This window comes from Aquarana catesbeiana, linkage group LG09 (assembly GCF_042186555.1).
Source record: "Aquarana catesbeiana isolate 2022-GZ linkage group LG09, ASM4218655v1, whole genome shotgun sequence".
Lineage (NCBI taxonomy): Eukaryota > Metazoa > Chordata > Amphibia > Anura > Ranidae > Aquarana > Aquarana catesbeiana.
In genome coordinates, this window is record NC_133332.1 from 268,281,951 (window position 1) to 268,309,349 (window position 27,399).

The 27,399-nt window shown below is 43.5% G+C and overlaps 1 protein-coding gene across 6 annotated transcripts in view; it reads left to right on the forward strand.

Moving 5' to 3' along the window:
• Positions 1-27,399, forward strand: part of GOLGA1 (golgin A1) — a 271,860-nt gene that overhangs the window by 91,500 nt on the left and 152,961 nt on the right. For 4 of the 6 annotated variants that reach the window (XM_073600326.1, XM_073600327.1, XM_073600328.1 and 1 more), the window contains 3 exons: positions 1,039-1,071; positions 8,669-8,794; positions 16,721-16,890. In XM_073600326.1, the coding sequence (XP_073456427.1) occupies positions 1,039-1,071; positions 8,669-8,794; positions 16,721-16,890 (329 nt within the window). The remainder of the gene's footprint in view (positions 1-1,038; positions 1,072-8,668; positions 8,795-16,720; positions 16,891-27,399) is intronic. The other 2 variants (XM_073600329.1, XM_073600331.1) reach the window with 1 other exon arrangement.

The window sequence follows — 27,399 nt, forward strand, 5'->3', positions numbered from 1 at the left end:
GCCTTGACAGGTAAAAATGTTGGAAACACAACTGTGATACTGCTATATATGTAAATATACTATGGCGGTGTAACCGAGATGTATCTATACTTCCTATTTTTTAATGAATTTAAACCTTGTATATCAATAAATCATTTTACTTTTTCTCATATTCTTTGTTCAATGGCACCTAAAAAATCCCATATTTCTACAACCATTCTTCATAAGAAAGTTATGTGGTCAAAGACCTGGGTGGAAAAAAGAGGAAGAAGAGTGAGGTCTGATTTGTGAAGTGTGGATGGAGGTGGTTTAGTATGAGCAGATCATGGTCAATTGGGAAAATATCTAAACTGGTAGTTCAGCACAATCAGAGGGCAATGGGCTCATGGACAAGTGACGGAAGGCAACTGTTATACCACTATATATGTGAATATACTGTGACCGTGTAACGGAGATGCGTCTATACGTCCTATTTTTTAATGAATTTAAAGCTTGTATATAAATAAATGATGTCACTTTACTTTTTCTCATATTCTTTGTGTATTGGCACCTAAAAAAACCCATATTGCTACAACCTTTCTCCATTTGACTACTTAGGGATGTTGTGCGTTTAGAGTTGATCACTTACCCACATTAAATTATTCCCTTGCCACTGCTCCGCTCCATTTTTGCCTGAGTTCAATCTAGATATTTCAGTCATCTGACACTCTTTTCTCTTCTCTACTACCCACCATGATCCGCTTTTGTCAGGTTGCCTTATCCACAATAGACTGCCAATCAGCTATTTCTATCCCCCAATCCATTATTTTCTTTCACTTAACCCCTCACTGCCCACTCCCTTTTTTATTTAAAATGTGCATGATCCATTGCCACTCTAAACTCCCATTTCTCTTCCCCAAACCCCTCCACACATCATGCATCACATTCAGTTTGTACTTTCTTACCATAAATTGACAAAAAAGTGCTAATTGCGGTGATCTAAAATGCAGCCATTTAATTATAGTGCTTGCTCTGACCTGACCTTTGTTTGTTTTGTTTTTTTTTTTGTTTTTTTTTAAGGAGTGGCTGACAAAGGTTGCAAGTCTCGAAGAGGTAAATTATCTTCATTAGAAAACTTGCCTGTCGATGGATGGAATCTTTTTTTGTGCATGTAGAATGTTTCCTGTAAGATTTAATTTTTATTTTGTATATGTATGCATTATGGAATAAAAAGGGCAGAGGAGGGAGCGGGAAGCAGGAAATTGTTGGCACATGTGACATGGATAATTCTAAAAGCAAACCCGTAGTACTGAAAAACGTGGAATTGCCAAAAATGTATCCAATGAAGGCTTCATCAATCAATACCTCAGGAAGTCCAGGATGACCTTATAACATGTCCATGACACTTCATGAAAAGTGTAAGGCCACATTCACATGGGTGTACTTATACCCGCCTGAAGGGCCGTGGTTGCCTGCACAAGATGTACAGGTGTTCCAGAACACTTGAGCGTTCCGTGCAGTTCAAATACAGCCCTTTGCACGGGAGCACGCTTAAGTTCACCCATGTGAACAAGGCCTAAAAGAGACATCAATTAAAAGAGAGAAATCTAAGTGGGTGTCTCTTTAGGTTTTCTATCTTTTTGCTAGACTTTAAGAACTGCTTATGTTCTTATGAGACATGCGATATTTTTTTTTTTTTTTTTTTTTTTTTTTTAATATAGAGGCGTCTAGAAAAAAAACAAAAATTGTTAAGGACCTCACTTGGTAGTATGTAAAAAAAAATTATAAGAATAAAAGAACTTGGCATCAGCCAGTTAGCTGCTGACTCATCAGTGAATTGGTGTGATCCAAGTAACCCAACGACACAAATTACAAACTAGGGCTGAAAGGAACCCAAAAGGATGTTACTAATTGGGCCAGACAGCAGCATGTAATGTAAAGTTGTTAATAAACTGACAATACTGGATGCATTATACCTATCTATGCAGCAGGTGGTGCTGTGGTATTATAGTATAATACCATAATTTCCCACCAACTGTCATACCGATTGATGTCATTGAATAGAATGTGAAAAATCGTTCAGTGATAAAAAATCGTTCAATGTCACTGTTCATGCACAACTGAAGTGATTGCTAACATTGTTTTATTATTACTTCAGCTTGTCAATGAGCAGTGCTGCAGAGAGAAAGAAGATTAAAGTAGATGTAAACCCGAACTTTTTTTTTTTTTTTTTTTTTTTTTTATATCATAATGTAGAGTATAAGATTTCCTATCATTTGAGCCCAGTCTTGCCACAAAGAGTTAATCCAGCTCTGACCAATCCTCTTTTATTGTTCAGTGAGATAAAACTTGACAGAGAAAAACTTTGTCAAATCCTCCCCCTTGCTGTGAGTGACAGGTGATTTACATATCGTGCACTAGCCTAAGACCTGCATTATTTTTTAATTCCCACCCCCACTCCTTTCTTCAGCAGCTCTGCAAGGATTGGCTGTTCCACACCTCAGCATGATTTGGCATGCTGAAGTCATGTGGTTACTTTCCTGTCTTTTCACTGGATGTTGGAGATCATAGCAGAAGTTCAGTGTAAGAAATACACAGGAGAAAATGCATATTGACAAGGGGAGTGTAGAGGTGGGCGGGGAGTCTACTGACATCACAACTCCACCCACCGAGCTCCAGACAACAGACCCACCCACAGGATATGCAGTTTTTCGGCTCTCATAACAGACAGAGGGGAGACATTTGACAGGTAAAGATACATACAGGAGGCATGTATATCCTTATAGGTAATCCCTATGGTAGTTTAGAAAGGGTGACATTGGGTTTACATCCACTTTAAGGACTCTGTGTTCTCAATGTTTCTCTGTCACAAAATCCATTGTTACAACACAGTGAAGAGCTTATTTATTGATTTTTTTTCAATTTTTTAAAAACTTACATTGATTCAACTCAACTAAGTGGCAGCAGACTGCTGCGCTTTGTAACATGCTGTGTATACCTGCATCATTTTATTGCTACACACACCAATGCAGCGCACACATGGCACTGTGAATCGGGGGCTTTCATAAATACAGTGGGGAAAATAATTATTTGATCCTCTGCAGATTTTGTAAGTTTGCCCTCTCACAAAGAAACAAAGGGTCTATAATTTTTTATCACGGGTGTATTTTAAATGATAGAGACAGAATATCAACAAAAATCCAGAAAAAACGCACAATACAAATGTTATAAATTGAGTTGCAGTTCAGTGAGCAAAATGAGTATTTGATCCCAAAATAAAACATGACTTAGTACTTGGTATAGAAACCTTTGTTGGCAAGCACAGAGGTAAGGCTTTTCTTGCCAAGTTTGCACACATCTTGGGAGGGATGTTGATCCACTCTTCTTTACTTTTCTTCCCTAAATACTTAAGGTTTTTTGGCTGTCGCTTGGTAACTCAAAGTTTCAGCTCCCTCCATACATTTTCTATAGCATTAAGGTCTGGAGACTGGCTAGGCCACTCCATGACCTTAATGTGCTTCTTCTTGAGCCACTTATTTGTTGCCTTGGCGGTCATTGTCATGCTGGAAGACCCATCCACGACTCATCTTCAGTGTTCTGGCTGAGGGAAGAAGGTTCTCATTCAAGATTTTACTATACAATACAATACAATACAATACAATACAATACATTAGCAGAGAAACAGCCCCAAAGCATAATGTTTCCACCTCCGTGCTTGACTGTAAGGATGGTGTTCTTAGGGTCATAGTCAGCATTTTTCTTCCTGCAAATACGGCATATCGAGTTAATGCCAAAGAGCTCAATTTTGGTCTCCTCTGACTACAGCACTTTCTCCCATTCCTTCTCTGAATCATTTAGATCAGGGGTCTACAACCCCCGGGCCGCAGCACAGTACCGGGCCGCAGCCTGTTTAAAGCCGGGCTGCAAAGTCTGCACTATCTGAGGTGCGGCGGTGGGCGAGCAGAGAGATCACTGCCATCACCGCACTTCTGCCCACACAGCCCCGCCACTACACTGTTGGGGGTGAAGCAGGTGAGCAGAGAGATGACATCATCTCCCACCGCCCACCCGCATCACTGCTGTTCTGCCCACACAGCCCAGCCGGTATACTGTTGGAGGTGAAGCAGGGGAGCAGAGAGATTACATCATCTCTCACCTCCCGCCCCGCATCACCGCTGTTCTCTCTCATGCGGAACCCACCACTCCACTGCACTGCCTCTGTGCTTGGTGACAATTTGCATTTAAGAGGCTGCATCTGGTGGCATGTGACTGTGGCAATCTGCATCTGGTGGCATGTAAATGTGGCATGTGGCAACCTGCATCTGTTGGCAGACTGCATCTGGTGGCTTGTGGCAAATGACTGTGGCAATCTGCATCTGGTGGCATGTGACTATCTGCATCTGGTGGCATGTGGCTGGTGGCAATCTGCATCTGGTGGCATGTGACTGTGGCAATCTGCATCTAGCGGCATGTGACTGTGGCATGTGGCAATCTGTATCTGGTGGCAATCTGCATCTGGTGGCATGTGGCAATCTGTATCTGGTGGCATTTGACTGTGGCATGTGGCAATCTGCATCTGGTGGCATGTGGCAGGCGATGTGGCAATCTGGTTATAGGCACCATGGCAAGCTGCATCTGGTGGCAAGTGACAAGCTGCATCTGGTGGCAAGTGACAAGCTACCTCTGGTGGCAGATTCTGCATTATGGTGAGTTGAACTATTAAATTTTATATTACAATCTAATAATAAAACTAATGCACTTCAATCATCCTGACACCATATTAACCATGGTGTTGTGATGATTGAAGTGCTAACACCAACCATTTCCTGACAAATTGGCCGCGAAAAAACGCATCGTCGCCCACTTGCATGGAGCTTCACAACGAGTGCAATTTATGGTTATTTTGTAATTCTTCCATTTGCGTAATAATCTCTCCAACAGTTGTCTCCTTCTCACCAAGCTTCTTGCCCGATGGTCTTATGCAGGTCTGCTATCTTGTCCCCAAAGGCCTTTGACAGTTGTTTGGTCTCGCCCATGATGGTGAGGTTTGAATGGAAGAAAGATTCTGTGGACAGGTGGCTTTTTTACACATAACGAAATGTTAGGAGCATGTATCATGTGTTTTTTCTAGATTTTTGGTTGGTACTCTGTCTCTATCATTTAAAATACACCTATGATAAAAACGATAGACCCTTAATTTCTTTGTAAGTGGGCAAACTTACAAAATCTGCAGGGGATCAAACAATTATTTTCCGCACTGTAAGTGTGAGGTCAATCTCCAGATTTTTTTTTTAGAGTAAGTTGCTTAAATACAGTTTTTTGTGTATCTTTTTTTAATATTTGCACTGTTTTACAAAAAAGGCACATTAAGGACATTTAAAATGTACAATTTTTCTTTAATTAACTCATTACAGTGTTAGATTTTGGTTGGTATTTTTTAAGTTATGCTGTGTTTGTGCGCTAATAAAGATTTTAGTGTAGTTGATAAACATTTGCACAAATGTAACACAACCTACAAAATCAATAGAACCCCTTTTTTGTTCTACCAGTGCTGTGCTTTCAGGATTAGTTTGGTTTGGTTCTTTTACAAACTTGAAAAAAGGTGTTGAAAATGCAGTCTGGCCCCCCAGATGTTAAAGGTTCAATGCATGGCCTGGCAGCAAAAGAAAAAACAATGTAAAAATGAAAGAAAAGGAAAAACGGTGCAAGCAAAATATTTACAGAAAAAGATGTAAATTGATAATAAAGGTGTGTGACGTATTCCATGGTAGTCAGGAGACCTTCCTTAAGATACAAATTCCTGTTTCCACATTTTCTATGATTGCATGCAATGATTTAATAGCCCATATTCTATTGTGCAGAATGATCTAATCCTTAGAACAAGACCAAATGTGGTATAGCTATTATGTGTGACTTCCTCAAAAGGGATAATGTGTCCTATTAGCCTGCTACACCTTACAGTTTAGGCATAGTTAGTCTTCAAATGGTTGTAATCCTCTTCCACGTTTAGCTGGATGATCATTATTAACACAATTTAATCATATGTGAAGTTATGAGTTATGTCTAGATGTGAGTTCTGTAGTAAGAGATATTCAGCTAGGAATGTGGACTCTGCTTACTTTTGGCTAAAGCAGTTTCATATGTCAATAAGTCTTTGGTAATGCTCTTGGCTTGGAAGATGTATGTGTAATAGTTTTAATTAACTGTGCCTTATTAATATTTGCGATAACTCAATAAGAGCATCTGTGTTCATGACCAATTTTCCAAGCTTTCCCTAATTTCACTCAGCGAAGGGGAAATTCTCTTGCAAAGTAAAAATTCACTTTGGCAATTGAACAGCCTATATTGTATACCTTTAGTAAATTAACGCTCTTTAAAGCCTCGTTAAAACAGGCGATTTAAGCTATAATTTTAATATCCCCAAATCCCCCCCCCCAACTGCAAAGGCATCTGTACAGTGGTATACACGTGCCATAGCAAAAATGATCCTCCCTGATGTGGGCATTACTTCAAGTGACTTGGGCCATTGCAGCTTCCCTGCAACCACATTCAATGCACCCGGTGGTGGTGCCAGCATTTAGGGGTAAAACTGGCAGCGAGGAGGCAACATAACGCCTTGTCAAATGCTCTCTGAAAAGCAATCCACTGTAAATTGCTCATCATAGGGTTACATATGATAAACAAGCCCTGAAAGGCTGTTGAAAAAAGATACACAACAAAAAAATACATTTTCTGTGTCGGGATATAACTTGTCACCCAAAAGAAGCTCCTTTTTGAGCGACAAGCTTCACATGATGCAGTTCGCACCAATTTTATTGCGGTTTATCATGGCAGAATTACACCCACTTTTAGGTGCCATTGAAAATGAATGGCACCTGAGCATGCATGGTGCAATTTGTCAGTTTTGCAGAGCATTTTGGGATCACGAACAAAATCGCAGCAATTTTTTTTTTTTTTTTCCCGCGATCGCAAACACCTAGGTGTGAATGGGGCCTAACAGACCAATAGTGGCGATTAGAGGGTTGAGGCAAACCACTGACAGGTGCTTAAAATGGTCAGCTTTTTATTCATGTAAAATCTTTAATCCAAAAGGGAAAAAAAAAAAGTTGGTGTAATTGCTTAGCCCCTAATGTCATTGCCCTTTAGGTGGGATTTTAAGTATGGGTCCCAACACAGAACTTTGGGGTATACCACAAATGAGCTTAGACCATTCGGAGTATGATTCATTCATCGCTAATCTCTGAACACAGTCTTTTAGCCGGTTTTCTATCAATTTACAAACTGAATTTTCAAATCCTGTAGACTTTAACCTATGGAGTAGCTGTGTGTGGGGAACTGCGTCAAACACTTTTGCAAAATCTGAGTATGCTACAGCCACTCCTTTTTGTCTTAAGTTTCTGCCTCTTCGTAAAAATAACTCAGATTTGTTTGACAATTTTGGTCTTTCATGAATCCATGCTGTTTATTGCTTAAAAAATATTTATGTGGTCAGTTATTAAACTCTTAACTATCCTCCCAACTATAGAAGCATTGCCCTGTTCAATATCCTGAAATGGGAAATGTCCTTTTTTTTTTTTTTTTTTTTTTTTTTTTTTTGAGATATGTAATGGAATAAGACCTGTGAATACCCATCGTTCTTTGAAGGTTCTAATGTGCTAGCCTGTATTGCTAAATTGAGAGTTTAGGTGGTGTTTGGTGTGGACAAGGATAGCGCCAAGAGAACTTGACTTCAGACTTCTTCAGGTATTCGCTCCGCTTAGGATGACATCTGCTGGCTTGATTTATTCATTAGCATAATGGATTTGACAAAGTAGGCTTCCAGATGTTCTGCTCACTACTTCAGTGGCTCTCATTTATACCCAAGTATGACATACAGTCATGTTGCATGTTTTTTATTGTGCTAAATAATCATCTAAATTTTGAAGATAACGCCCACATTGTCTTTTTTTTATGGTATATACCAGAACCATACCTCCCATTGGCCATAGATGGATCAGTTCAGCAGGGACCAACCTAGATTTCATCCATCTATGGGCCGGCTGATTTGTACTGAAGTCAATCTATTTTTTGACTCCAGTACAACCAGCTTGTTGGATTTTTTGCATGCAATTACTGGTGGCAGTTATAGCCACCAAAAGTGATTGTCTTCTGCTGGCAGGGGAGGCTTCCTGCCCACAGAACACTGTAGCGCTGTGGAAGAGCTTCCCCCATCAACACTGACTGTGTTGGTGGGGGAATCGAGCTACTTTCTTTCCTGCAGCCACGGGTTGCAGGAAAGCAAATGGCATCATTTATGGCTTGCCTTTAGAGAGTCTTGAAATGGAGATAAGATTAGCCCTTCAGAGATACAAATTAGAATGGAGTTTACAGATTACAAGATGGTGTCTTTAGATCAATTGCAAAACAAGTCTCAAGGTGACAACCAATGAACTACAAGTACTATTCCTAACAGGCAACGCCTTCACTTTTACACTTCATTCTCATAAAAATCTTCATAGGCCTCATTAATTGCAAGGGAGATTGTAATGGTGAACAATATCTGAACTGGTTACGTACAGTATTTTAGAAAACTTTCTGCTGCTTCAATTTCTGATCCTATTATTGTACTCGTGGATTGGTGGATATATTTCAGTGGAATGAAGGGAATGTAATGTGCTTAGCACTGCTAGAAGTCGGCAATTGATCAACTATATGATATTGTTTCTTCAAGGAAAAGAATCGGCTGTGCAATCAAACGGATATCATGAAACCGAAGAGTCTTTCCTCTTTCCAAAAAACAGATTTGGATGAGTTTGAAGTATTTCAGCAACAAGAAATGTCAAAAATCAAACATATGGTAAAAGTTAATTTGTGTAGTATTTAGTTGTAGTATTCCTGGAAAATGTCATTTCATTCATAGGACTTTAACACCACCCAAAAACTGGTTTTGTTTGCCAGGCAGTCACTATTTTGTGATCTTTCATCAGAGAAAAAAATACTGCTACAAGATATTATATTACGCACTACCAGAGTAGGGTTTTGGTGCACACTAATCGAGGCATTGACATTCCAGTACTTTTTACGTTTATTTTCTAAAGCAGGAATGCAAGTTCTGTGTTTAGCTTATGGAATTGATTTAGATGTTTAAATGCAACTGCTACTTTAACTGTTTTGCTGTATTAACCACTTTAGGCAGCCTAATGGCCTGGGGCTTAAGACCAGAGGACTTTTTACAGTTTGGCACTGTGCTACTTTAACTGGTAATTGTGCGGTCATGCAATGTTGTACCCAAACAAAATTTCTTTTGATGGCACTTGATTGCCTCTGCGATTTTATTTATTTTTTTTTTTAAATAAAAACGGAAGAAGACCGAACATTTTGAAAAAAAATGATATTTTCTACTTTTTGTTTTAAGAAAAATCCAATAAACTCAATTTTAGTCATACATTTAGGCCAAAATGTATTCAGCCACGTCTTTGGTAAAAAAATGTCAATAAGCGTATATTTATTGGTTATAGCGTCTACAAACTAGGGTACATTTCCTGGAATTTACACAGCTTTTAGTTTGACTCTCATTTCTTGAGGTGCTAAAATGGCAGGGCAGTACAACCCCCCCCCCCCTAAATGACCCCATTTTGGAAAGTAGACACCCCAAGGAAATTGCTGAGAGGCATGTTGAGCCCATTGAATATTTAATTTTTTTGTCCCAAGTGATTTGAATAATGACAAAAAAAAAAAAAATTTTTTTTCTAAAATTTGTCACTAAATGATATATTGCTCACACATGCCATGGTTATATGTGGAATTGCACCCCAAAATACATTTTGCTACTTCTCCTGAGTATGGGGATACCACGTCTGGGACTTTTTGGGAGCCTAGCCGCGTACAGGGCCCCGAAAACCAAGCACCGCCTTCAGGATTTGCAAAATACTCACCATACCTCTCAGCAAATAGCTTGGGGTGTCTACTTTCCAAAATGGGGTCATTTGGGAGGGGTTTAGTGCCATCTGGGCATTCCATGGCCTCCAAAACTGTAATAAGCAGTGAGGAGTGAAATCAAAAATGTACACCCTTAGAAAGCCTGAAGGCTGTGATTGGTTTTCGGGGTCCCGTACGCGGCTAGGCTCCCAAAAAGTCCCACACATGTGGTATCCCCATACTCAGGAGAAGCAACAGAATGTATTTTGGGGTGTAATTCCACATATGCCCATGGCATGTTTGAGCAATATATCATTTAGTGACAACTTAGTGCAAAAAAAGAAAAAATTGTCTTTTTCCCGCAACTTGTGTCAAAATCTAAAATATTCCATGAACTCGACATGCCTCTCAGTAAATGGCTTGGGGTGTCTACTTTCCAAAATGGGGTCATTTGAGGGGGTTTGAACTGTCCTGGCACAACATTTAGAAACTTATGTCGCACATCACCCACTCTTCTAACCACTTGAAGACAAAGCCCTTTCTGACACTTTTTGTTTACATGAAAAATTATTTATTTATTTTTTTTTTTGCAAGAAAATTACTTTGACCCCCCCAAACATATTATTATTATTATTATTATTATTTTTTTTTTATAAAGCAAAGGCCCTACAGATTAAAAAGGTGGGTGTTTTTAATTTTTTTTTTTTTCACACAGTATTTGCGCAGCGATTTTTCAAACGCATTTATTTGGGAAAAAACACACTTTTTTATTTTTTTATTTTAATGCACTAAAACACACTATATTGCCCAAATGTTTGATGAAATAAAAAAAGATGATTTAATGCTGAGTACATGGATACCAAACACAACATGCTTTGAAATTGCGCACAAACGTGCAGTGGCGACAAACTACATACAATGTTAAAAGCCTTTACAGGTTACCACTTTAGATTTACAAAAGAGGTCTTGCTGCTAAAATGACTGCCCTCATTCTGACCTTCGCGGTGACACCTCACATGCATGGTACAATTGCTGTTTACATTTGACGCCAGATTGAGGCTTGCGTTCGCCTTTTTTTTTTTTTTAATTATTATTTTTTTTTGCTTTTTTCTTATTTTTAAACTGTTACTTTAATTTTTTTTTTTTTTTTTATCATTTTTACTGTTATCTCAGGGAATGTAAATATCCCCTATGATAGCAATAGGTAGTGACAGGTACTCCTTTTTTTTTTTTTTTTTTTTTTAAATTGGGATCTCTCCTCTGCTCTCAAAGCATCTGACCACACCAAGATCGGTGTGATAAAATGCTTTCTCAATTTCCCAATGGCACTGTTTACATCCGGCAAAATCGAAGTCATGAAATGCCTTCCGGTTTCTTAGGCCATAGAGATGATTGGAGCCATTCTGATCTCTGATCAGCTCTATGGTCAGCTGGCGGAACCACCGGATGCATTCTCAGGTTCCCTGTCGGGACAGGAGAGCCAGAGAAAACCATGGAAGACGGTGGGAGGGGGGGCGGGGACATTGCCTCCCACTGCTTGTAAAAGCAGTCTAGAGGCTAATTAGCCACTAGGATTGCTTTTACATGAAAGCCGACCGCTGGCTGAAAAGAATGATACCAAGATGATGCCTAAACCCGCAGGCATCATTCTGGTATAACCACTCAAAGTCCAGCAACATGCTAGTACTTGTTGGGCATATATTGTAATCTTTTTTTTATTTTTATTTATTTATTTTTTTTTTATGCAGCCTGTGGGCTGAATGAAAGAAAGAGATTGATCGGTGGGTATGCCCACCATTAGAATACCTCCCTTCATCCACCCACTTCTAATGATGGGCATACATGCACCATTTTGTTTTTAACTGTGGTGGTGAAATCCCCTCTGACAGCGCTGGAGTCACGGCTTTATGTATCGTGGGAGCAAACGCTGTTGCTGTCAAGATAAATAAATCCGCGCTGCAACTGAATGGCGTACCTGCTAAGCTAATGATGATTAACAATAAAACAATTAACATTACAGTATAACAGTAAGACATACCATACCTGCAAAGCAAATACAAAAACAAATAGTAAAAAATAAAACATTTTTTAACGCAATCTGTGCCTAAAATATATATATGCCAAAGCATGGGGGCATCCGCCCGCAAAAGTTAGGAGCAAATCGCTCCTCCACCCCTGCTGCCACCATGCTTCGGCATATATGCTCTTTTTTTTTAATTGTGGTGGTGAAATCACCTCCTACAGCGCTGGAGTCACGGCTTTATGTTTAATGGGAGCAAACGCTGTTGCTGTCAAGATAAATAAATCCGTGCTGCAGCTGAATGGCGTACCTGAAAACAAAAAATTGTTTAACCATAAAACAGTAAAGTATAAAAAAAAATTACATACCTGAAAAGCAATCATGATAAAACATAACAATAAAACAATGCAGAACAGAATACAGTAAAAAAAGAGCAGAACAATAGAGAGAGAGAGAACAATAAAACGACAACTATTTTTGTTTGTTTTTATTTTATATATTTTTTTATTTTTTTTTACACCTTTTTTTTTTTTTGGTAACTGTTGTAACTAACGGTTCCAGGTTCGGGTCTCTCAAAATGCGATGGCATCTTGGGAGACCCTGTGAAAGCGTGCGTAGTCTGTGCAGTGCTGTACCGTACGCTAATACTCAACTAGTGTATTGTAGCGTTCAAAACCTTCACCAATGCAAAGACCAGGATTGTCAGGACAGGAGGGACAATAATAGCGGGTATCACGCCTATATCCGCTCTTGCTACAGACACCACATTTTTGGGGGGCTTGTTGGGTAGGGGTACTCGGGAGGACATAAGGAAAATGCCTCTCATGCATCCAGCTTACTGCATTTGGATTGGGAAGGTGAGGTGGAGCACCATCTGGAAACAGAAGGGCTTTGACGATCTCTCCCTAGAATTTAAGGAAGGAAGTTTTTTGTACAAGCGTCTGGCCTTACGGGCAACTAGGTACGGCGCCAACAACTGGTAGTTTAGGTCCACCCCTCCCATATTTTGGTTATATTCGTGGACACAGAGAGGTTTCTCAACAACACCAGTCGCCGTAGTAATTTGGACCATCGTGTCTGCATGAAGGGAGGTAAGAACGAAAACATTCTTATTATCCCTCCACTTCACAGTGAGCAAATTATTACACTTGAAGCAGGCTCTCTCCCCCAGCCTAAGACGGGAATCTACAAGCCGCTGCGGAAAGCCTCGGCGATTAGGTTGCACGGTGCCACATGCTCCAATCTGATGATCAAACAAGTGACTAAAAAGTGGCACGCTCGTGTAATAATTGTCCACGTACAAGTGGTACCCCTTTCCGATTAAGGGTGACACCAAGTCCCACACAATGTTGCCAGAGCTCCCTATGTAATCTGGGCAGTTCGGCAGCTCTACTTGGCTATCTTTTCCCTCGTAAACCATAAAACTACATGTATAGCCTGTGGCCCTGTCACAGAGCTTATACATCTTGACCCCGTATCTGGCACGCTTTCTGGGAAGATAGTGTTTGAGACAAGTGGCCAGAAAACTTAATCAGGGACTCATCAACGCAGACAACTTGATGGGGAGTAAACAAGTCTGCAAAACGTTGGTTGAAGTGGTTTGCGAGGGGCCGAATTTTGTAGAGCCGATCGTATCCAGGGTCTCCACGAGGATGACAGAGTTCATTGTTGTTGAAATGCATGAACCACAAGATCTGCTCATATTGTGCCCTGGTCAGAGAACACAGGCATATGGTAAATTGGGTCAGTGGACCAATATGACCGCAACATACTCATTTTAACTATGTCCATGTCGAGAGATAAGCTCAGAAAGATCTTAAATTCGGAAACCGTAATTGGTTTCCAATCTCTGGCAAGGGAGGATTGGGGATTAGTGACGATGTATTGACCAGCATACAAATTGCTTTGGTCCTCAATAGATCTATAGAGCTCTTCGGTGAAAAACAGCAAATTAAAATTAAGTGATTTCCACCTGAATCCCGGGTTGGCCATTGAATGGGGGAAGTATGGGTGCTGCAGAAGTGGCGGGTTCCCAATTAGGATTGGCGAATGCAGCAGGAAGGGCACTATGGGCTCGACGGGCCTGTCTTTGTCTTCTTGGTGGCAGCGGGACACTACTTGTGCTTGCCACCTGACCAGCGTGATCTGCACTTATGGGACTCCCCACGTCACCACGTGTTACTGCAGTGCTGGTTTGACTACGACCAGGGTGTACTAGGCCGCTGGTGCTTGCCAGTTCACCAGAAGGAAAAGCGTTGCTAGTAATTCTCTGTTCCATACGAGAGGCCTGCGGTTCTTGCACCTCAACAGCAGAAGAAGATCGGGGTCTGGTACGCCTGGCCTTGGCAGGGACCACAACTCCATCGTCAGAGCTATCGGTCATGGAGCCACTGTCGTCTACATGATCGTATTCTGAGCCTGAATCTGACAGATTAGTGACTTCCTCTTCACTATCTGTCATGCTCAGAAACGTGTAGGCCTCTTCACTAGTGTACCTTCGATTTGACATTTTGAGCTCTAAATTTAGTGGTACACTAGTGAGACTTGCAGGTAAAAAAGCTCCCGACTGTTAGCGACTGATTCAAGCTCTACCAAAAAAACAGTTCGCGATCGCAGGGATCAGGCCTGACTCTGCGAACGCTGCAGTTATGTGTGTTATGTTGTAAGTGACAGTGATCGATCGATACTGCACTTGGGTGGGCTGGGCGGGGGGGCAAAACGTAGGTGCTAGCAGGTATCTGGGCTGATCCCGCTAACACTGTTTTTGGGAACCCTAAACTGCTGGGGACGCTAGTATAGATCAGATCAGACATTGATCCGTTCAGATACTATACCACTAAGGGAGGTGTATGCTGCGTGCATGGGTGTTAGCAGTACTGGCACTACCCTGACGCTGCCTGGTGTGACGCAGACCCTATCTGACCCTAAAACCTAACTGATATCACCCGCCGGGTGATCAGGGGGTTAAACCTTTATTAGGTAATAAACAGCGGGTGCCTTGACATTATAAAGAACTAACTAACCAGCGTCACCAGTAACAGTTATACAGTGATCACTGGTGAAAGGGTTAACTAGGGGGCAATCAGGGGGTTAATTTATTAGTTAGTATATGGGGGTTCCTGACGCTATAACAAGCTGACGGCGAACCTATATACTTACCTGGCTACCTAGTGTCACCTGTGACACTAATACAGCGATCAGAAAAAAGGTTGCTTAGTGACACTGGGGACTGGGTGATCAAGGGGTTAAACCGTTAGGGGGGTACCCTAGACCTAAAGGGGCCTACCACTAACTGCCCTAACACTTAAAACAGTCTCAAATGATACTAATGCAGTAATCAGTAAAAAAAAAAACTGCTATTGGTGTCACTGTGACAGGGGGTGATCGGGGGGGTGATTAGTGTGCCTGCGTGTTCTACTGTACGTGTAGTGTTGGTGCAGACTTACTTGATATCTTCTCTCCTCGGAAGCCGGAACGAAAAGGTTTCACGAGGAGCGATGACATCACTTCCTCTGCTTCTGTTTACATTACAGAAGCAGAGGAAGCATTCCATTCGCCAGGAGCGATGATCGCGAGTGGGTGGCCATGAATCAGTGGCCTCCCCCTCAGCACGGATCGCTCCTGCAGCGATGCCGCCCGCGGGAGGCAAGTAACGTGCCCATACGTTACTCTGCCTGCCCGTGCCATTCTGCCGCAGTATATCTGCGTGAGGCGGTCAGCAAGTGGTTAAACTGTGTTTATTACTATTAACAGATTTAACAGTGTTAACAGTTTGCTTTCTATTTCTAATGGGTGAATGTATGCGTACTAGTAACACATGTATTTTAAACTGGTGCAGAGAGATATACTTGTCCAGCAGAGGAAAAATTTCATAAATGTTTAAAGTAAATATATAAATAATACTCAAGTGCACAATGCTTGTCTTAGTGGTTGTAAAGTGTATTTTTTGTTTTTCTTAAAATAACAAACATGTCATACTTACGTGCTTTGTGCAATGGTATATATAGATCTCTATCTACATAGGGTATAGAACTATTGTTCTCAATCTAGGCTGGGTGGCAATATGTAACGTGTAGCGCAATCATGTGTAGGCCTCCCCAACGCGTATGTTTACATTCGTATGGGGGGGACTCCAGGTTTTTTTTTTGTTTTTTTTTTTTTGTTTTTTTTTTTTATTTTTGTTTTTAACACTAACACTTTAAAAAATAATCACATAGGTGTTAGAGGTTCTCTTTAATGCCCCCTATTGACGCTAAGGGACCACAACAGAACCCAGAAGTGAAGTTTTACGGGTAGGGGAACTCAGCTAATCGACATCCCTTCCTTTTACCTGGTGGCACCCACTAGCCAATCTCAGGATCGAGGATTGCCGGGGGGGGGGATGTTCCTGGGGTGTGTGGAAGCAATCAATGACTATATAGAAGCTGATTGCCTCTATCTGACAGCTGACAGTCAGATTTACACACATTCCCATCTGACATATGGCTTATGTCTATGGCAGTGTTCCTATGATTCACTCCTATTATTGATTGCTACAAAACTGAGGCTTGGTGGAAGTGGAAGCGGGTATATTATACTGTCCATACAGCTTTGTTTTGCTGGTGTCCAGTCTCCTGAAGGCAACAGCATAACCCAAAGTACCAGAATTACTTTATACTGTGTCTCTAATGTACTCCAAGAAAAGGATTTTATGGTTTCCTTTTTGTTTGTTGGAGATCTGTAGATATCGAAAATAAATGAAATGAGCTGATTATACTGGATAGGCACCAGATTTATTGTAAACAGTTCTTGGTATTGTGTTTACTTGTAAAACCTAACCAGCATAACCTTCTGTACATTTTCCAGCTGTTAAATAAAGAACAGTTATTGAGTCAAGTACAAGAAGAGGTGACATCACTAAGGACAGAGTTGGTGGTATCACGAGCTGAAAGTCAAGATGCCCAAGAATTATTAGAAAGACTAAAAGAGGATCTTCAAAAAGTGCAGAAGGAAAATGACAAGCTGTCACAGCAGAGGTGGGTAACCTAAGAATAAGTATATAAGAAACAAATAGTTCTGCGCTTAGGCAATAAAGGAACTGCAGCCCCCCCCAGCACAGAATAACACCTAAGTGAAATTCTAAATAATAATGAGTACCAAACTTGGGGCGATTGGCGCTGTTCTACTAGGTACACTCTGATGTGCAAAACAATAAATATATATATATATATATATATATATATATATATATATATATATATAGTGTGTGTGTATATATATATATATATATATATATATATATATATATAGTATGTACAGTACCTGACCGCGAGATTGTGTTTCCAGCACGATACCATCGCGCTGGTTCTCGGCGACAGGGTACTGTGAATGTCGCGCTGGCTCGCTCATCGGGAAAGGAAAACGTTGTTTTCCTCCGGCGATGAGTGACAGGCAGTGCTGACGGCTGTCTGGTATGAATCCTGAGGCGGGAACACCGCGCCAAATTTTAAATGAAAAAACCGGCGTTGGTTCCCCCCTCGGAGGCATACCAGGCCCTTAGGTCTGGCATGGATTGTAAGGGGAACCCCCTATGCCGAAAAATCGGCGTGGGGGTCCCCCCCAAATCCATACCAGACCCTTATCCGAGCATGCAGCCCGGCCGGCCAGGAAAGGGGGTGGGGACGAGTGAGCGCCCCCCCCCCCTCCTGAGCCGTACCAGGCCGCATGCCCTCAACATGGGGGGGTGGGTGCCTTGGGGGAGGGGGGCGCCCTGCGGCCCCCCCACCCCAAAGCACCTTGTCCCCATGTTGATGAGGACAAGGGCCTCTTCCCGACAACCCTGGCCGTTGGTTGTCGGGGTCTGCGGGCGGGGGGCTTATCGGAATCCGGGAGCCCCCCTTAATAAGGGGGCCCCCAGATCCCGGCCCCCCACCCTGTGTGAATGAGTTTGGGGTACATGGTACCCCTACCCATTCACCTAGGGAAAAGTGTCAATGTAAAAAAAAACACACTACACAGGTTTTAAGAATAATTTATTAGTCAGCTTCTTCCGACTTCGGGGGGTCCCCTTCCGACTTCTCCCGGTGTTCGGCCTCTTCTCCCGGTGTTCGGCCTCTTCTCCCGGGCCCCACCGCTATCTTCTTCCAGCTCTATTGCCAGCGAGGGGCCCGGTCTGCTGCCGCTGTCTCGTCGCCGCTGTCTCGTCGCGCTGTCTCGCCGCCGCTGTCTCGCCGCTTCTTCTCTTCTTTTCTTCTTCCCCGATGTTGACACGACGCTCTCTCCGACTCGAATGCTGTGTGCGAGCTGCGGAGCCATTTATATAGGCGGTAACCCCGCCCCCTTACGACGTCATGGTCCCAGCATGCGCAGGGACTCTGGCGTCATAAGGGGGCGTGACCCCAGAGTCCCTGCGCATGCTGGGACCATGACGTCGTAAGGGGGCGGGGTTACCGCCTATATAAATGGCTCCGCAGCTCGCACACAGCATTCGAGTCGGAGAGAGCGTCGTGTCAACATCGGGGAAGAAGAAAAGAAGAGAAGAAGCGGCAAGACAGCAGCGACAAGACAGCGGCGACAAGACAGCGGCGACAAGACAGCGGCAGCAGACCGGGCCCCTCGCTGGCAATAGAGCTGGAAGAAGATAGCGGTGGGGCCCGGGAGAAGAGGCCGAACACCGGGAGAAGAGGCCGAACACCGGGAGAAGTCGGAAGAAGACCCCCGGAGCTGACTAATAAATTATTCTTAAAACCTGTGTAGTGTGTTTTTTTTTTACATTGACACTTTTCCCTAGGTGAATGGGTAGGGGTACCATGTACCCCAAACTCATTCACACAGGGTGGGGGGCCGGGATCTGGGGGCCCCCTTATTAAGGGGGGCTCCCGGATTCCGATAAGCCCCCCGCCCGCAGACCCCGACAACCAACGGCCAGGGTTGTCGGGAAGAGGCCCTTGTCCTCATCAACATGGGGACAAGGTGCTTTGGGGTGGGGGGGGCCGCAGGGCGCCCCCCTCCCCCAAGGCACCCACCCCCCCATGTTGAGGGCATGCGGCCTGGTACGGCTCAGGAGGGGGGGGGGCGCTCGCTCGTCCCCACCCCCTTTCCTGGCCGGCCGGGCTGCATGCTCGGATAAGGGTCTGGTATGGATTTGGGGGGGACCCCCACGCCGATTTTTCGGCATAGGGGGGTTCCCCTTACAATCCATGCCAGACCTAAGGGCTTGGTATGCCTCCGAGGGGAGAACCCACGCCGGTTTTTTCATTTAAAATTTGGCGCGGTGTTCCCGCCTCAGGATTCATACCAGACAGCTGTCAGCACTGCCTGTCACTCATCGCGGAAGGAAAACAAAGTTTTCCTTTCGCGATGAGTGAGCCATCTCGGCGCTGGCCCCTGCGACGGGGCTCGTAGGTGTCAAATCTCGCCGAGAAGTGCGGCGAGATTGACACAATATCGTGGTCACCTACTGTATGTATAAAAATAAAATGAAATGTTATGTATATAGGAATGGTAAAATTTCAAACGTGTAAGTAAACCATTGTTTATGTGTATGTGTAGAAAATGCCCACAATATATAAAGTGCAATGTGTGTTATCACATATATTACAACACTAAAACAAGAGTGATCCAGATTAAATCATCCCAAACCAAGGTGCATAGATGAATATAAGAAAAATAGTGGTAAAATTACCAAAAATGCTAAAAAAAACCCTTAGTGGTAAAATCCTGTGCTAATGCGTACATCAAAGGTGCTAAAACATATAAATAGAAAGCATAAAAAGCATATGTTCATATGTGCACATAATAGTGTTAAAAAGTAGATAATCGGTCCATAAAAACAAGTGACCCCAAAAGAAAAAATCCATAGAACATTCTTCTTAAGGTGCAGTAATAAGTCTCTTCAATCACATAGCAATATTCCTGATGGGATAAATACTCCCAGCCTTCCAAAGGACCCCCCCTATGTGCCCTCACTCACCGGAAGAATTCACCCCTACAGGGGTATCAAGCCTGTAAACCGTATCCCGCAGCAGTAGTCCGTGGTGACAGTCCTTCGTTCTGCTCTCCTTTCCTGGTATCCCGAACACCTCCAGTCACTTCCCGACAGGAACATCCATATGTTTATAAAACAAAAATGAGCCCCATCGCGTGAATCCGAAAAAACACAGCTTTATTAAATAGATTTAAAAAGGGGAGCGAACAGTGCTCCGCTGGCTGATACACAGTTGAAAAAGTACGGGGAATGCAGCGCGGTGTTGCGTGCGTTCCACCGCCCGTTACTCAACCCGGAAGTCAACTACACAGGACAAGACGTATGCGCATCACGTGGCCACGCCTTACGCGTTTCGTCATCAAGACGTCATCTGAGCGCGCCTTTTTTGGTACTCATCAACCTAAGAATAAGTGCATCTGTAAAATGCTAAACTCAGGACACCAGTGCTTTCATTTACTGTATATACTCGAGTATAAGTCGACCCGAATATAAGCCAAGGGACCTAATTTTACCACAAAAAACTGGGAAAACTTATTGACTCGAGTATAAGCCTAGGGTGAGAAATGCACAGCTACTGTAAGTGGAAAAGAGGGTCAACAATGCCCATTTGCATGCCTCACTGTGCCAATTGGCAGCCATAGGTCCCCCGAACTTCAAACTCGGTAGTTAGGGGTTCCTAGATGCCCCCTAGCTGCAGCCAAAATTTGGGACCCAAAGGGTCCTGAAATGACATTGCTGCAGATGGACACAGTTGACCGACTTTGGGGCCCCATATCTCGGGGCCACTTGGTACTAGGAACCCCAAATTTGGTGTGCAAACCCAGTGGAAATAGCATTACAACAAAGCTGTGGTTCCTAGATCCAAGTGGCCCCGAGATACGGAGCCCCAAAGTTGGTTTGGAAAATGTCAAGCACTTTTCTGCAGCAGAGAATGACATTTTCTGAACCGAATTTGGGGCCCCATACCTCAGGGCCACTTGGTGCTAGGAACCCCAGCTTTGGGTATGTTGTAGTGCTAGTTCAACTGGGTTTGCACACAATATTTGGGGTTCCTAGCACCAAGTGGCCCCCGAGATGCTGCAGAAAAGTGCTTGACTCGAGTATAAGCCGAGGGGGGCACTTTCAGCACAAAAAAATGTGCTGAAAAAACTCAGCTTATACTCTAGTATATACAGTAAATATATTTCTAAATAGCCAGAATTATATAAATCCTATTTTGTGTGCACCTTCACAAAGCCAGTTATTACCATGACATTAGTGGTGACATTATCATTGCAATGTGCTGTACATAACCTGAGCAGAGATATGGAAAGGATCCAGCAGATCCACCCAGTACAGACTGTCTACAGAAAACTATAGAAGGGGCAGATGTCAGTTACCCTGCACGAGGAGAAAGAGAGCAGCCGTGAATGGTCTTTGTTACAGGAAGTACCTGCACAAAGGCAAAGCTTTACCCTGGATTACTGCATTGATCTATAATAAATACACAAAGTGCACCAAGATACAAGTAACATTACACATTCCTCTTGTATTTGGGGGGGGGGCTTTATACCTTCTAGAGGGTGGTACTATGCACACAGAACAGGCCAGTGCAGCATGCCTAATTGTGTTAGAAAATCTTCTTACCATACGAAAAGTGGAAGACGCTATGCTCATGGCTGCATTTAAGCATGCACAGCCTGGCTAATGGATGACCGAGCACTGCAGAGTGATGTTTCAGCTTTATTAATGTACACGGCACCAGCTGACATTGACAATTTTGTCATTCATAAGTGAAAGCTCCATGTGGCATTATGTGCTCCGTTAGTTGGGCTGTGTGTGTGTGTGTGTGTGTGTGTGTGTGTGTAAAAGTAGGCGCTTGACAGAAAGCCGCAGCTCTGAGTGATTGGTCACTGTTCTAAATGAGCGATCAACACTGCTTGTTCATTCATAATAGCAGATACTTTATATAGAGCTGCAGCTCTGAGTGACTGTTCATTCATAATAGTGACAGATCACTGAGCTTGGAGAGGAAGCAGGGTTCTGTGCTAACGGCCACCCATATTTTGGGCTTTAAAACTACAGCCAGCAAAATTTTAGGGTCTGGGTATGGTTCCCTGAAGCACTGTTGAGGGTCAACTGATTCGATAGCTGCAACTATATTGCTGTAGTGGCGTTGATGCAGCTGGGAAAAGAAGGGATTTCTCCATGTGAAAAGCCAAGCATATTCTTCAGTCTTGCAGTAATTTACAATTATAATCCAGAAATTTGTTCCTTCCATAAAGATGTAGTCCATCACCTAAGAACACCTAAGTAAGAATGATAAGAGAAGGAGGAGTTATATGGGCTGTCCTAATGGCTTTGTTTGCCAGTGTTCTCACCTGAAGGTGGTAACATATAACCCATAGACAAGACTTATGAGCCTGTGTCTTGTAGTGTACAATTAAGAAAAAAGGTTTCTAGAACAAAAAAGAGTTTAAATCCTTACTGGAGACATCAATCCTCCTTGGACACTAGCGAAAAAGAAATAGTCAAGGTTAGGACATATACCAACATTGGACTTTGGAACTGTGAACAGGTTTGCGTAGAATCCTTTTCAACCTGTCCTGTGGCAGTACTGGTACAATAACTACTTGGGACAAAAGGTTTTTCAGGGCCTTTTGCAAATCCGACTGCCCCTTGACAGTTTTTGGTTGGTCTGAAAAAAAAAAAAAAAAAAAAAAAAGGGTGAGGTAGGTGAGTTTTGCACTTTTTTTTGGTACCCTTTTCAATGCACCAGTTGAACCCACAGACATCCCCCAACTCTTAGAAGTGAGGGCGCCCCTTCATTGTGAAGAGGGGGCTTTGTGGAGGGCCTTGTATCAAAAGGAAGGGCTGAACTTTTTGACATTCAAGTCTGCTTTGAGAGTGGAGGTGCTCTGTGTTTAGATGAACTAGGAGTACCTGAGGAAGGGGGTTTTGTCACCACCTTCTGTGGGAGTAAGACTTTCCCACCTATGAGCTCTTTGAGGAACTGGTCAAGTGCCTCAAACAGACGTCTTTCTTGAAAAGGCATATGTGTAAGGCGCTTTTTATACAGGCAGCTTCCGCTGTCCATACCTTTTAGCCATGAGATTTTGTGCATACTGTATGAATATAGATTACAGCCACTCTGGATATTTGTCTCTTGATAAACTCCAGGGCATCTACAGAGAAATGAAGACCAGAAGGCAGTTGCAATTGCTCCGCAATAGCAGGATGCTACAATACAGGGTCATGTTGGTTATTCATTGTATGAGTCAAGTTAGCTGCAGTTGTGCATACAGAAATACAGGGAGTCCCCGACTTGCGAACGATTCCTACTTACGAACGGGACGGCGGGCACATTCGACAGACCCTTTTTCGACGGCGGGCACATTCGACGGACCCTTTTTCGACGGCGGGCACATTCGACGGACCCTTTTTCGACGGCGGGCACATTCGACGGACCCTTTTTCGACGGCGGGCACATTCGACGGACCCTTTTTCGACGGCGGGCACATTCGACGGACCCTTTTTCGACGGCGGGCACATTCGACGGACCCTTTTTCGACGGCGGGCACATTCGATGGACCCTTTTTCGACGGCGGGCACATTCGACGGACCCTTTTTCGACGGCGGGCACATTCGACGGACCCTTATTCGACGGACCCTTATTCGACGGACCCTTATTCGACGGACCCTTATTCGACGGACCCTTATTCGACGGACCCTTATTCGACGGACCCTTATTCGACGGACCCTTATTCGACGGACCCTTATTCGACGGCGGGCACATTCGACGGACCCTTATTCGACGGCGGGCACATTCGACGGACCCTTATTCGACGGCGGGCACATTCGACGGACCCTTATTTGACGGCGGGCACATTCGACGGACCCTTTTTTGACGGCGGGCACATTCGACGGACCCTTTTTTGACGGCGGGCACATTCGACGGACCCTTTTTTGACGGCGGGCACATTCGACGGACCCTTTTTTGACGGCGGGCACATTCGACGGAACATCTGAAAACGACATATTTGCCATTCTGCCCATGCTGTTCCGACTTAAGAACAATTTCGACTTAAGAACAAACCTACAGAAATAGATTCTTCCCACAAGGATATCATGCCACTAATGGCTCATCCAAGACCCGCGGGGTATCTACACTCATCTCACACAGAATCCCCTGGAAATGTATAGATACAAAATCAGACCCAGAAGGGAGATATTTGTTTCTCAAGGGGGAGATCGGGGGGATACAGGTGACCCTGGCCAATATCTATGCACCCAATTGTCATCAAGACCATTTCATACAAAAAAACCATAGAGACCCTACTAGAATTTAAGAGCGGCCACCTTATAGTGGGTGGGGATTTTAATGTCCCATTAATCCCAGCCGAGGATACTTCCTCAGGAAAATCTTCAGTTACACCCAACACTAGGAAACGCATTTCCAGGACACTACACAGATCACAATTGATCGATGTGTGGAGACTCCTACACCCGACTGAACGCGATTACACTTTTTACTCGACTCCTCACAAACAGTACTCAAGGATTGACTACTTTCTACTTCCGCATGCTCAATTACACGCACTCCGGGACTCCAAAATAGATCAATTACATGGTCTGACCACGCCCCGATCATGCTAACATATGCACTGACAGAGAACACTACTACTAGATCCAAAACATGGAGACTAAACGAAAGCCTCCTACAGGATGAAGAGGTACTAAAGGATGTTTCCGTAGAATTAGACAATTATTTTAAAACTAACAACACCCCAGGTAGTGATCCCAGAATTATATGGGAAGCCCATAAGGCTGTAATTCGCGGAGTCTTAATTAAACATGGAGCACGTATTAAACGAGAACGCTCAAGTCAGATTGCATCCCTATTCCAAGATCTACATCTAGCAGAAGCACGACACAAACACTCCCAAACACCAGCTGGAGAAGCAGAACTCATACAAATACGAACTAAAATAACTGACTTAATGCAATTCAGGGCGAAAGCCTCTATACAAATATGTCGCCGAGTAACGTACGAATCGGGAAACAAATGTGGCAAACTTCTCGCCAACTCATTGAGGGAACAGAACCTTGCAAATTACATCCCCCATATCATACTACCCTCTGGACAAAAAGCTACACACCCACAGAAACTAGCCTCTGCATTTAAGGAATTCTATTCCTCGCTCTACAACCTAAAAGCACACCCCACGCCACAGATACAAATAGATGACTATATAGATAGATCTAAAATGCCTCAATTGCCTGCGGTTTCGAGTGAGTTGTTAGATGACCACATTACCATAGAAGAAATTCAGAAAGCAGTAGCATCCTTGAAGGTGGGTAAAGCTCCGGGCCCAGATGGCCTCACGGCTCAATATTACAGAACTCTGCTACCAGTCCTGGGAGAGCATATGCAGGGGTTCCTCAACTCACTGGGCTCCGGATCTAGTATACCTAGAGACACGCTATTAGCTCACATCACAGTGATACCTAAGGAGGGGAAAGATTCAACCGCTTGTGGGAGATACAGACCAATTTCATTACTTAACCTTGATCTCAAGATATTCACGAAAATACTGTCCACCAGAATCCAAACATACCTCCCTTCCCTAATCCACTTAGACCAAGTCGGTTTTGTCCCCACAAGGGAAGCTAGGGACAACACCTCCAAAGTACTCAACATACTACACGTAGTAACCAAAACAAGACTCCCTGTATCTTCCTCAGCACGGAAGCAGAGAAGGCCTTTGACAGGGTGAACTGGAATTTCATGTTTTCTGTCCTGAAACATATTGGATTGGGAAACAGGATGCTTCACTGGATCAACTCTGTCTACGCGGACCCCACTGCTCGGGTTCGTGTGAATGGAGTCCCGTCAGATCCTTTTCAGATCAGGAATGGAACCCGTCAGGGTTGTCCACTGTCACCTCTTCTCTTCGCCCTGTCACTGGAACCCTTCCTGCGGACCGTGCGCGCCCATCCGGATATAACTGGAGTATCTATGGGAACAACACAGCAGAAAATAGCTGCTTACGCAGATGATATGCTGTTCACCCTCACCAACCCAGCAGTTTCTATCCCTAATCTATTACAAGAATTCCATATATATGGCAATCTCTCCAATATGAAAATTAACTTCAACAAATCCGTAGCCATGAGCGTGGGACCACCTTCCCGCACCCTGATGCCTACTGGAGACAGTTTCAACTTTAAATGGACCGCTACATCCATTAAATATTTGGGCACGTATATCCCCCCCAAAATTTCACAGCTATTCTCCATTAATTTCCCCCCTCTGCTATCCTCAGTTAGAACTCTGCTCGCAAAATGGAACCAAGGATTACATTCTTGGTTTGGCAGATGTAACATCCTGAAGATGTGCATATTACCAAAATTTCTATACCTACTACAGGCTTTACCGATCCATATACCTCCTCATTACTTCGAACAGGTTAGTGCCCTTTTCTCCAATTTCATATGGGCAAACAAACGACCCAGACTCAATAAAAGACTGATCACGCTACCTAAGATATTCGGAGGCTTGGCGGTCCCGGACCTCCGTAAATACCAGCAAGCGACCCACTTAACCAGACTGATAGACTGGATATGACATCATCATACTAAATTATGGACCCTATTAGAGCGGATCCAAAGTGAGATACCTTTAAACAGATTACCATGGTGCCATAACACCTTACCACGTACGTTAAAAGACCACCCTCTCATTGGGGTAACACCGAGAATATGCGCATCTCTTTTCTCAAAGGCAAAACTGACATCTCCCAACTCCCCATTACGTCCAATACTGGGAACACCAGACTTTACCCCAGGTTACACGGACCCAATATTCGGATCTTTACACGACAGAGGATTTTTCCAGTGGTCCCATTTTGCGACGGATGGTAGGTGGCCGACAGCAGAGGAGCTTATGAACCCAGAGGGACAGTTTCGTCTGGACTTCTGGAGAGCCATCCAACTCAAACATTACCTTAACACATTACCTTCCCCTGAGGGCCTTGGGCAGACCCTGACCACTTTTGAAGCTTTTTGCTCAGAGGAGGGAGTCCTACCTCACACATTGTCGGCCACCTACCAATTGCTGATTACACCACCAGAGAATCACCAAATACCAATGCTGGGGAAATGGGAAAGGGACTTACAACGTACATTCTCACCACGACAAAAACAAAACATTATCCTTTTTACGTTTAGATCCTCAATTTGCACAAAGATGCAGGAAACGAATTTCAAAATACTCACCAGGTGGTACAATACACCTATAAAATTACAAAGATTTTTTCCGTTCACCTCAGGGCTCTGCTGGAGATGCCGAGGAGACCGGGGGACGATTCTCCATATTTTCTGGAGTTGCCCCTTATTAGAGCAATTTTGGAAGACGATTCAACAAACGATCCAAAACTTCACAGACCTCCCCCTCCCAGCAGATCCGGGCTTCTACTTATTGCATGCGACAGATATGGCTAGCAAAAGATACAAAAAATCTTTGCTTAGACACTTATTGGATGCAGCAAAATCATGTATCCCACTACTATGGAAGTCC